Genomic DNA, 12,378 nt, shown 5'->3' on the forward strand with positions numbered 1-12,378 from the left:
CAGCTCCAGATGGGATCTAGGTTTATAAGATACAAATGCTGAACTTGACATGGAAAACATTCCTGTTATAATTAAAGTTCAGATATGTTATTTCAAGCCAACTGATATTGTGCTGTCTTTGTCTTCCTTAGGATGCTGAGATCTCAGCCTTTGAACTGTGTGGTATTCTGAAAAAAGTGATGGCAAAACGTAAGCACTCTTGCTTTTCCTGAAGTCTTATCTCATTGAATAACTGAGATTGCCTTGCTTCACTAATAATTTTACAATGCGAATCCCCTGCAAAATTAAGGCCTAGTGTTAGTACAGGCCTTATAACAACGAAGTGTAAATTTCACCTGGCTAAGATGATCCACATGCTCACAATGCCATCACAACTTGACTGAATCATAGAATCATAGAATAGTAGAGTTGGAAGAGACCACATGGGCCATCTAGTCCAACCCCCTGCTGAGAAGCAGGAAATCGCATTCAAAGCACCCCCGACAGATGGCCATCCAGCCTCTGCTTAAAAGCCTCCAAGGAAGGAGCCTCCACCACGGCCCCGGGGAGAGAGTTCCACTGTCGAACAGCTCTCACAGTGAGGAAGTTCTTCCTGATGTTCAAGTGGAATCTCCTTTCCTGTAGTTTGAAGCCATTGTTCCGTGTCCTAGTCTGCAGGGCAGCAGAAAACAAGCTTGCTCCCTCCTCCCTATGACTTCCCTTCACGTATTTGTACATGGCTATCATGTCTCCTCTCAGCCTTCTCTTCTGCAGGCTAAACATGCCCAGCTCTTTAAGCCGCTCCTCATAGGGCTTGTTCTCCAGACCCTTAATCATTTTAGTCGCCCTCCTCTGGACGCTTTCCAGTTTGTCAACAACTCCCTTCAACTGTGGTGCCCAAAATTGGACACAGTATTCCAGGTGTGGTCTGACCAAGGCAGAATAGAGGGGGAGCATAACTTCCCTGGATCTAGACGCTATTCTCCTATTGATGCAGGCCAGAATCCCATTGGCTTTTTTAGCAGCCGCATCACATTGTTGGCTCATGTTTAACTTGTTGTCCACGAGGACTCCAAGGTCTTTTTCGCACACACTGCTGTCAAGCCAGGCGTCCCCCATTCTGTATCTTTGATTTCCATTTTTTCTGCCGAAGTGAAGTATCTTGCATTTGTCCCTGTTGAACTTCATTTTGTTAGTTTTGGCCCATCTCTCTAGTCTGTCAAGATCGTTTTGAATTCTGCTCCTGTCTTCTGGAGTGTTAGCTATCCCTCCCAGTTTTGTGTCGTCTGCAAACTTGATGATCGTGCCTTCTAACCCTTCGTCTAAGTCGTTAATAAAGATGTTGAACAGAACCGGGCCCAGGACGGAGCCCTGCGGCACTCCACTTGTCACTTCTTTCCATGATGAAGACGACGCATTGGTGAGCACCCTTTGGGTTCGTTCGCTTAGCCAATTACAGATCCACCTAACCGTAGTTTTGTCTAGCCCACATTTTACTAGTTTGTTTGCCAGAAGGTCGTGGGGGACTTTGTCAAAGGCCTTACTGAAATCCAGGTACGCTACATCCACAGCATTCCCTGTATCGACCCAACTCGTAACTCTATCGAAAAAAGAGATCAGATTAGTCTGGCATGACTTGTTTTTGGTAAATCCGTGTTGACTATTAGCAATGACCGCATTTGTTTCTAAGTGTTCGCAGACCACTTCCTTAATGATCTTTTCCACAATTTTGCCTGGTATTGATGTGAGGCTGACCGGACGGTAATTGTTTGGGTCGTTCTTTTTTCCCTTCTTGAAGATAGGGACCACATTCGCCCTCCTCCAATCTGCTGGGACTTCTCCCGTTCTCCAAGAACTCTCGAAGATAATTGCCAGTGGTTCTGAAATAACTTCCGCTAGTTCCTTCAGTACTCTTGGGTGTAGCTGATCTGGCCCTGGGGACTTGAATTCGTTTAGAGAGGCCAGGTGTTCCTGGACAACGTGTCTCCCTGTTTGGGGTTGGATTTCCCCCAATCCTTCGTCCATTCCGTGTTGCTGAGGTTGAAGATGGCTTTCTTTTTCTGAGAAGACCGAGGCAAAGAAGGTATTGAGCAGTTCTGCCTTTTCCCTGTCCCCTGTCGTCATCACCCCATCTTCTCCTTGCAATGGCCCTATCGCCTCCTTTTTCTTCCTTTTTCTACCAACGTAAGCAAAAAAGCCTTTTTTGTTGTTTTTTATGTCCCTGGCAAGCCTGAGCTCATTTTGCGCTTTAGCCTTGCGAACCTTTTCCCTACAGGTGTTGGCTATACGTTTGAATTCTTCTTTGGTGATTTCTCCCCTTTTCCACTTCTTGTGCATGTCACTTTTGAGCTTTAGCTCAGTTAGAAGTTCTTTGGACATCCATTCTGGCTTCTTTGCACTTGTCTTATTTTTCTTCTTTGTTGGCACTGTTTGCATTTGCGCCGTGAGTATTTCACTTTTGAAAAACTCCCATCCATCCTTAACTCCCTTGTTTTTTAATATCGGCGTCCATGGAATGCCGCTCAGTAATTCCTTCATTTTTTGGAAGTCAGCTCTCTTAAAGTCCAGAAAGCGTGTTTGACTTGTCTTAGTTTCAGCATTCCTTTGTATTGCAAACTGCAGGAGCACATGGTCACTTGCCCCTAAGGATCCAACCACTTCAACTGTATTGATCAGGTCTTCCACATTTGTTAAGATTAGATCAAGAGTTGCTGATCCCCTTGTTGCCTCTTCTACCTTCTGGACCATAAAATTATCTGCAAGGCAAGTGAGGAATTTGTTGGACTTTGTACTCTTGGCTGAGTTTGTTTTCTAGCAGATATCGGGATAATTGAAATCGCCCATGACTACTATATCTCTTCTTTGTGCCTGTTTGGTCAGCTGTTGACAGAAGGCTTCATCAAGTCCTTCATCCTGACTCGGAGGTCTGTAGTAGACACCCACGACAAGATCTTTTTGAGTCCCGGTTCCCTTGATTCTTATCCAGATGCTTTCAAGCTGGTTTCCCGGATTACAGTCTTGCATTTCTTCTGCAACGTAACTGTTTTTGACATATAAAGCTACTCCCCCTCCTCTCCCCTTTGTTCTATTTCTGTGAAAGAGGTTATAGCCCTCAATGGTTAAATTCCATCTTCAGACATCAATTTCCAGTGATTCAATTGGGTGTTGCATTATTGTAGGAAAAAGGCAAACCCTTGGATTTCCCCATCATGGGGAATTCCAAGACCCCAAAATAACTGCCAAAGTTGCTAGCTTTTGTGCAGCAGCAATAGGTTGTTGGCGCAAGATGTTGTCACAGTTTGTCATTTTAGCATATACATGTTTAATACCGTTTTAACTACCATATTCAATACTGTGCTTTAACCTTGTTCTTCACTGTGTTTCTCAATATCTAAATGTATACATTTCTGTTCTATTCTGATGCTTGTAAATCATGGGAACTCCAGAATCTATACATGTCATGCTTGATAACTATTCATATGGTAAGGATTCAATGGATTCATTGTTTTCCAAACTCTGATCGTCAACTGTTTGAACTTCAGCTCCCAAAATCCAGGATCATTCCCTAAAGAAGCTTCTGCAAGTTGAAATCCAAAACACTTGGAAGTCTAGAATTTGGGAATCACTGTTTTAAAAGCTCACTCTCAAAATGTACTTCGCCTGTTTGTGGAAGACTTGAAGCAGTTCAAAGAGTTTCTGCTCTGGACTTAGGAAATAAATGTACAAAACAACTGATACCAGCATGTCAGACAAGATTAATGGACTCTCACTCCAGCTGTCTATCTCTATAGATGGCGATGTATAATGGATTGGCTTTTGGAGAGGAAAATGTGTAACGGAGCTCAACCTTTCTAAATCTAATATTCTTGAAGATGGACAGGAATTATCAAAACTGTAGGCCACCTTTTGTCCTCATGACTGTTTTTCCAGCCCCAAGGCTCCTTTTGAACCTGATCTGCTCTGGAACAAAATAAATGAGAAGAAAAAATTGCCACCAGGAATAACAGTTATTTTTACAAAGTGCAATCTATAGAGAACAAAGAAACCTGTAACTTACTGTGATCAATTAATTATAAGTACCACTGCAATTGGATAATTGGTCGGAGCATTAATAAATTCATTGATTGATACAAAGTGTAATCATCCCACCTCCCTGTACCTTTTAAAATATTTTAAAGGCTTGTCAAAACTGAGAGTGGGTCCATTTTTCAGGGAAGGGGTGATATTGAGGGACTGGTGTGGTGCTTTAGTGAGTTCTAGAAGCAGGAAATTGACACCTATTGTCCACCTTTCATTTTTTTAAAACCCTAGAATTTATTTCAGTATCTACTTGCCAAATCTGTAGTTATAATTTTTCACTTGGCTTACAGTAGATGTCAATTTCTTCTGATATTTATTTATCATTATTTTATTATGTTACATTGGCCATCTAGAAGTTTTTAGGGCAACATATAAGCTGTTACTGTATTTCAAATTTGCTGCTGTTTTTCTTTGCAGGCCAAGACATTAAATCAGATGGCTTCAGCATTGAAACATGTAAAATCATGGTTGATCTATTAGATGTATCCTTCCATGTGTTTTATTTGACTGAAGGTTTCCCACAAACAAGGCCAACAACTCAAAGGAATGGAAGAAACAATATCAGCCATGAATATTGGTTAAAACAAGGTTGGAGTATGCCAATGGTAGGCAGAGTGATTTGAAAGGGCCCTAAGAAATGTGAGGTGCTTTAGAGTATTTCCTTTGCTGCAACAAATTTTAAGGGCTTTCATATTTTGGTGTATACAACATGTACGTGCTTCCCTCCATCAACCCTCTTTGGGTGGGTACAATGTGGACCAAGGGCTGCATGTAACCCCCAAGACAATTTTTTGGTCTTCAGGGGCGTCTAGGACTCAATTGCAATTTTCCCCTCTTGAATTAATCAAAATTAGGGGTGCATATGTCCTGGGCAGCCAATGTGATCCATAGCCTTCCACAGCTATCCTTTGCTGATATACCAAAAAGAGGCAATGGAGAATACTGGATAGTAAACAAACTTTCATTTAGACATATACAGTGTTAGAAGGGGAGTCCCTGGTGGTGCAATGGGTTCAACCCTTGGGCTGGCAGGACTGTAGACCGAAAGGTCAGAGGTTCGAATCTGGAGAGCAGGGTGAGCTCCCATCTGTCAGCTCTAGCTTCCCATGCAGGGACAGGAGAGAAGACTCCCACAGGATGGTAAAACATCAAACATCTGGGCGTCCCCTGGGTAACGTCCTTACAGACAGCCAATTCTCTCATACTAGAAGTGGCTTGCAGTTTCTCAAGTTGCTCCTGACACAAAAAAGTGTTAGAAGGAACCATAGGTCAGTGGTAGGACACATGATTTCCATATTTTAAAATGTATACATTAAATGTCATTAAGCTAGACTGGAAGCAGTTCTTCATGAGAAGCCCTATGAGGATCATTTTAGAGAGTTGGGTATGTTTAACTTGGAGAAGAGAAAGTGTGAAGAGTAAATAATAGCCATGTTTAAATATTTGAAAAGATGTCACATTATAGAGGAAGCAATCTTGTTTTCTGCTGCTCTGGAGACTAGAACACAGAGCAGTAGATTCAAGCTGCAGGAAGAGATTCCACCTGAACATTAGGAAGAACTTCCCGACGGTATGAGCTGTTTGACGGTGGACTATGCTACCCAAGACTGTGGTGTAGTTAGAGGTGCTGTTATTGTGTATTCCTGCATGGCAGGAGATTGGACTGGATTGCCCTTTTGGTCTCTTTCCAACTCTATGATTCTAAAATTCTGTGAGAGTGTATAGAGGCAGATAATATTTGAGTTGTACGTACGACAGCTTTGGCTCAGCGTATGAAATTCTATGTAGTCATGGGGGAGGGGGGAAGAGAACCCTAAATAATGCAGGTAATTATTACACATTGTTGTTATTTTCTGTCCTGCCTTTTTCTCAGTTCAGGATGGCTTACAACAGCATATCATCAAGAACCCACAAGATAAAAAGTTAAAATGAGATTAAACAATCAAAAAATCAAAATCAGATTAAAACATTTATTATTAATCATGCACACATACATCAGCACAACATTTGGTAAGATCCAGTATATTATTTGGGTGGGATGGGCCTTATATAGTCCATCATCAAATGCCTGTTGAAACAGAAAAGTCTTTACTTGTCTGCAAAAGGAAAATAGGGAAGTTAACAGTCCAACGTCTGTGGGAAGGGAGGTCCAGAGCCTGGGAGCAACTACTGAGAAGGCTATGTTATTGCTAGCTGCAGTTTATCAAATGAGGATTTTAAAAACTTTTTGACTCATAACCCGTTTTTCTGCCCTCGCTCTGCCATTTCACTTACACCTTGTCCCATTTCCCTGTCATAGAATCATAGAATAGTAGAGTTGGAAGAGACCTCATGGGCCATCCAGTCCAAACCCCTGCCAAAAAGCAGGAAATCGCATTCAAAACTGTCCTTTTTCTTTTTCTCGAGTTTCCTTCTGAAACTCATTTTTTCTGAATAATTATATTAGAATTAGAAAACTTAGGTTTGCTACTTGAAATGGAAGGATCCCTAACTGCCACACAGACAGATGGAAGTGGTAAACTGGGGCTGAAGGAGTTTCATATACTTTGGACAAAGATTCAGAAATACCAGGTAAGAAGACACCTTCAAATTAATTTCAGGTTTCAGACAAAGCTTTCATTGGGGCATCCTCTACCCCTTTCACTACCTCATCATCATCATAATTATTCCCCAGCTTTTTGTCTCCACAAGGAGACTCAAAGTGGCATTTTACAGGGTATCTATATAGTGAATCATGCTCTAACCCTCCATTGCTTTTCGAATAGTTTTTTTTCTCTTTTTTTCTCTTAAATTGTAAATGCAGCTGAAAACGACTTCTGTGATAAAAAGCTATATCTAAAACTGCTCTAAGACTGCAAATATGATTTAATCCCTGCCCGAGGACCTATCATGGCATGTCAAGCAAGAGATATTGTATGAATATCCTGAGTGCATAGGACTATTTGCAGTGCTCTTCACAATGATCATTGCAATGTGGGTTATAAATGGACAGAAAAGACATACTATTCAGTTATACCATCATTATTAAGTCAGTTATATGTCTCAAAAATAATTTTTAAGCATAAGAGCTTTTTAAATTCAAGAAAAATAATAAATTAAAGCAATTTTCAAAATTTAATGGCCTTTTCTTTTCCTCATTAAAGTACAGAGATTATTTCCTAGGAATATTTCTCTGCATTGCTATCTGGATTTTAACTGGGCTTTCTGTTTTGCAGAAAATTTATCGGGAAATGGATGTTGATAGTTCTGGAACCATGAATGCCTATGAGATGAGGAAAGCTTTAGAACAAGCAGGTACATTTCACCTTTCAAACAAAGACAAAGCAGGTCTTTTGGCAGAACTCATGTAAGATTGTACTGTTGCTGGAGGGGATGATTTCAACTGTTTCTTTCCAACTGGTATTTTATCTTAAAGTGAATGGTAGAGAAAAGTAGCTAATAAATAATCCAATTTTCTGAGACTTTGTTCTCAAACCCTGATAAAACCATTCATAGATGCACTCAAAAAGCAATACAATGTAACATCTCTCAAGTCAAGAAGTAGCTGTTAATATTCACATGAATGCCACAGTGCAGTTACTTGCTCTCTACTTTTAACTGTTATTCTTTCTGCTGGGCTTTACCATGATCTGGAAAGACAAAAGTGTGTCCATATTTCATATAGCATTGTCACTGTATCAGAAACAGTAAAGCACATAAGTAGATTTTTGTCTTAAGGCTTTTACAAAGCAACAACATAGGTCTGCTGATAAGTCCTTATACACAATGGAGCTTAGCCTCTTAATACAGTGACTCTCAACCTGTGGGTACCTAGATGTTTTGGCTGTCAACTCCGAGAAATCAGCTGTTAAACTGGGTCGGATTTCTGGGAGTTGTAGGTCAAAACTCACAGGTTGAGAACCACTGCTCTAATAAATGTACAAGACAGTAGTTTAAGATCATGATCCATCTCTTTCTGCTGACAAATATTCCCCCCACCCACCCAGTGCTCATCTGCCTACTCATTTACTTGTTTTGTATATCAGTTGCTATTTTAGTGCATTTGTGTCTGAAGTTCAGTAAAAATTGATAGCAAATTGTACATACCATACATACATTCAAAATAGGATTCTTCTGAGACCTATGTAAGTTGTGATTATACTTTTTTTCTTCTTTCTATGCACATACGTATAAGCGGAAGATGCCTATAAAGCTATATGCAAGTTTGCCTAGACAGGAATGGTGTATTAAGCAGCTCATCTGGCCATCTTTGAAGCATCTCCACATGGGTGGTTCAAATACTCTGCTGGAGGAAATTGAGGTTTTCACTGTAAGGAGTGTAAATAATTAGGCTAAAGACTTTAATACAGTTGCCTGCACATATGTACATTAGTCCTGCAGTCTCTCATTGAGCAGCTGATTGGTATGCAGTTGCCAATTTAACACGTTGATGAATCTGAATGCGTAGAAGAAATGCTTTAAAAAACAATGATCCGCCCAAGAAGAAATGCAGATGAGTCCACAAGTCTGCTAACTGTCCTCATCAAACATTATAGGGACAGCCAATCTAGTCAAAATGCTGAATTAAGATCTGCAGCTCCCAGTACATAGTGCTTATTTGGTTATTTACTTCCTTATTCAGTGTTTCCAAATACTGTAAATTGAAAAGAGAGACTCGCTTTTATGAAAAGCTATGCTGTATGTTTAGTTGCAGTGTCCAAAAATGTATTTAAGAAAGGATTCTATTTGCTTTTAGGCTTTAAGCTGGATTGTCAGTTGCACCAAGTCATTGTGGCTCGTTTTGCTGATGAGCAGCTGATCATTGATTTTGACAATTTTGTTCGATGCTTGATTCGGCTGGAAACCTTGTTCAGTAAGTAAATTATCAATGTAAGTAAATTATCAAAACCTCCATCTTAAAATAAACTAAGTCATATGTATATCTTGCGAGAAGGAAAAGCTTGCAAGTAAAATGCTTTATTTTTGTTTATTTTATACTTTTATTAAAATTAAAATAAATATCCTATTATTTCCAAAAGTTCTAAGACAGCATACAATAAAGTTAAGCAGCTTAATTGTTTTTTGAAATTTCAAATGTATGGTTGTTATCTTTATATTAGTAAATTGTCTCGAGAGCATTGCTGGTTGGGCAGTACAGGAATATTTCTAATAAACTGAGCTCTTGAGATGGAAGAAGTGTTTACTTAAGGGAATAACTTTGAGGGATGCAGTGGGGGGAAAGGAAGGGAGGGTTAAACCTCCCTTCCCTGTGTGCCAATGTTTTTCTTCTATTTTAAGAACTTTTAAAACAGTAAAGTGGTATTTTTCTCCAGAATTTCTTACAGTGAATCGTTTCATTGCTGCTTTGTTCTGTCCTGAAAGTGTCTGCTTTGTTATTCATACTTTATTCTCTCTCCACCCCCACCCTCCTACAGAGATATTTAAGAAATTGGACACTGAGAAAACGGGAACAGTACAGATGAATCTTGTCACTGTAAGTTAACAAGGCTGTCAAGATCTAACAGCACAGTTCTAATGCAAGCTGAAGTTATTTTAGAGGACCAATTCCACATTTTACAGCTGTCTTTAATTGGCAATCTAGATGTGCATTGTGCTGACACGCCAAACCTTAGATGCCCTTTTTTCCAAGATGCCTTCTCAGTATCTATCACTGTTTTACAGCAAAGGTAGGAACCATGTGATACCCTGCAGTCCCCTGTATGCATCATCACTGCATAGGACTTGCTGTCCAATTTCATCTGGAAAGCCATGTTTTCCAGTACTACAACAAAAACAGACATGCCTTTTTGCAGAGCTCACAAGGTAGCAGAATTTTTCAAATTTTGATACAGGTTTTCCTACAAGTGTGAGCTGATTCACAAAGGCAACACTTCCAAGTATAATAGTCATACTTTGGCCTTGGAATCAGGAAATACTCACCCACACTCTGCTTCAACATAATTTTTGAAAACAAATATCCAATATCTCATTTATACAGAAGTCATTTAAAATTACTAAATCTTTTAAGTAATAATTGAGTACTGCTTTTGAATTCTGTGCATTATTGCTGTACACATTTTCCCTGTTAATCTTAATGTTACTGCAAATGCTTGAAATGCCTTGTGCTCCTGCATCTCTGCAAAAAAGAAAATATGAATTGGCATTTACAACCCCTGCTCCTCATATCTTTTGTCTTTATCTACAAATATACGCACCTTAACAGGATTTCTGGAAACTTGCAAAAGCAGAAACAGCCCTAGACATTATATATGCCCTTACAAGAGTTACAGGAATACGTAATACAAAACACAGAGATCTGCTCTCTTTGGCTAGAGTAAGCACTTGGCAGCAATTTTTCTGCCCATGTATTTATCAACACATAGAAGTCACATGACTAGGAACCAACACCATTTGTACTTGTTTAGTTAACCATGAATGGCCTTTTACTCTTTTGATGTATCGTTGTCTATTGTAACTGGGAGCATGTCGCCATTTCCCCAGAAATGCCCCTACACATGGATGGGCATTATAGATTTGAGGGACTGGATCCCTTCTCACCCTTCTATAATGCCTCCATCAAAGGAATAGTGGAGCTTTTCTGTCTGGTACTTCCATCTGATACCTTTGCCAGGGAAAGGTAAGACAAGGAAGCCAATCTAGCTGACGTTCCCCACCTCTGGAGTAATGCTTAGACATGATAAAAATCACAGTCATTATCTAGACATAAGTCACAAAGGAATGAAAGATACACAATTGTGGCATTTATATTTAATTTAAAATTTCAGTCCCACTTACAGAAAGAAAAATGCTCATTCTTGCCCTTTTAAAGATAGATATCTTAAAGACTGGTTGAGGAAATGAATTTCCACAGTTTATTCTATTAAAAAAATAACTTCTCTTTTTTTGCTTCAATTACTTCCTCAGTGGTAGATAACTTCCTTTCAGGATGTAACTATACACTTCAAATGAATTTGTTCTGAACTTCACCAGTTTTATTCAAGGTTGTTCATATCATGTCTCTTTCTTCCTGTATCACAGTGGGTGTGCTTTACTATCATCTAAAGAAGGAATGGATCTCATTTGAAAACTTCTGTCAGGACCAGAACATCATTTTAAGATCAATACCAAGCAATCAAAGAAACTACTTATATTTTAATGCTGCTGCATATCTTCTATTTATGAAAGTGGTTGCCTAAGAGAAAGGAGAAATGCTGGAAAAATAAAATGAATTGACAATGGGAGATGGTTAACTTGGCAAATCCATTATACAAGCATTAACTTTTTATGCAAAAATTTGCTTTAGCTGCTTCAAAATGTGCCATATAAAAGAAAGTAGACAAAACACAACTCAACCCAGATCTTTAAGAAACTGGCATGTGAATGCCACCTCTCTGAAAGAAAAATAATATATTTCATTCTACTTTTATTAAGCATTATAAACACCAAACAAGCATCTTAATGCTAGGCAATAAAGCATTTGCATAGTGAGCTTCTTACTGTGATTTTATCAAGCACTGATTTTCAAACAACTGAAATTCAACTCATCATATTTAATGAATGCATTTGTCACTGAAATATTGGATGATAATTGTGTCATGTATCTACATGACTTCCTATAATTTTTATTTCTTCCTATGATTTTAAACTTTATGTTCTTTTAAAATATGGACTATCTGTTGATAAATCAAATTAGAATTACCTCAGTTGGATCAGCACTTGTGCAGAATGCAACAAACATGCAGATTGATTTCAGATACATGTGCAGGTACAATGGTAGCAAGGGATCATATTTTTAAAAAGTATGTTTTACTTACAACCCAAAGCAAATAAATTATATAAGTCATTCTCTTTTCATCAGGGGTTGAACAATACTTGTACTTCCTAATATAGAAGGGTTTAAAAATATAAAGCCAGTTGAGCTAGCAATGTTTTTTAACTGTTAAGAGTGCAATAAATTTCTTGGAATGCAGTGCCAATTTGTCTGCTTTTGTAATGTTCTACCTATAAATGTAACAATCTGCCCTTTCAGAAAAGTATAATATTTTTGGATACTATTAGCATTATCGCCCAAAACTGCTGAAGAGGCTCACATATTGCAGACACAAGTTAGATGTCATTTCAAAAGTTTAAATTCACAACAAATTACTATATACTGCAACAAAGCTTCACTACTTTTGTGGTAAATTTTATATTTAGTTTTATAGTTATGGAGGATGGTGGTGGAAGAACTCAAGACCTGAATCAGGTTATGCCAAAATTTCCGGTGGGTATTTTTAAAGAACGAAGTGTCAATTGGAAGAACTACCTTAATTGCTTTTAAGAAGATGATTTTTTTTAAAA

The 12,378-nt window shown here is 38.8% G+C and overlaps 1 protein-coding gene across 2 annotated transcripts in view; it reads left to right on the forward strand.

Moving 5' to 3' along the window:
* The window catches only part of LOC100561808 (calpain-2 catalytic subunit), a 60,545-nt gene extending 48,538 nt beyond the window's left edge, over positions 1 to 12,007 (forward strand). The window contains exons 15-21 of one of the 2 annotated variants that reach the window (XR_010003629.1): positions 132 to 189; positions 4,477 to 4,541; positions 6,562 to 6,630; positions 7,275 to 7,353; positions 8,795 to 8,928; positions 9,474 to 9,532; positions 11,077 to 12,007. Coding sequence is in view for 1 of the 2 variants with exons in the window: in XM_008125886.3 (XP_008124093.1) it covers positions 132 to 189; positions 4,477 to 4,541; positions 6,562 to 6,630; positions 7,275 to 7,353; positions 8,795 to 8,911; positions 9,474 to 9,532; positions 11,077 to 11,100 (471 nt within the window). In the remaining variant the exon portion in view is untranslated. The remainder of the gene's footprint in view (positions 1 to 131; positions 190 to 4,476; positions 4,542 to 6,561; positions 6,631 to 7,274; positions 7,354 to 8,794; positions 8,929 to 9,473; positions 9,533 to 11,076) is intronic. The other variant, XM_008125886.3, reaches the window with a different exon arrangement.
* Positions 12,008 to 12,378: the final 371 nt, after the last annotated feature.

This window comes from Anolis carolinensis, chromosome 1 (assembly GCF_035594765.1).
Source record: "Anolis carolinensis isolate JA03-04 chromosome 1, rAnoCar3.1.pri, whole genome shotgun sequence".
NCBI lineage: Eukaryota > Metazoa > Chordata > Lepidosauria > Squamata > Dactyloidae > Anolis > Anolis carolinensis.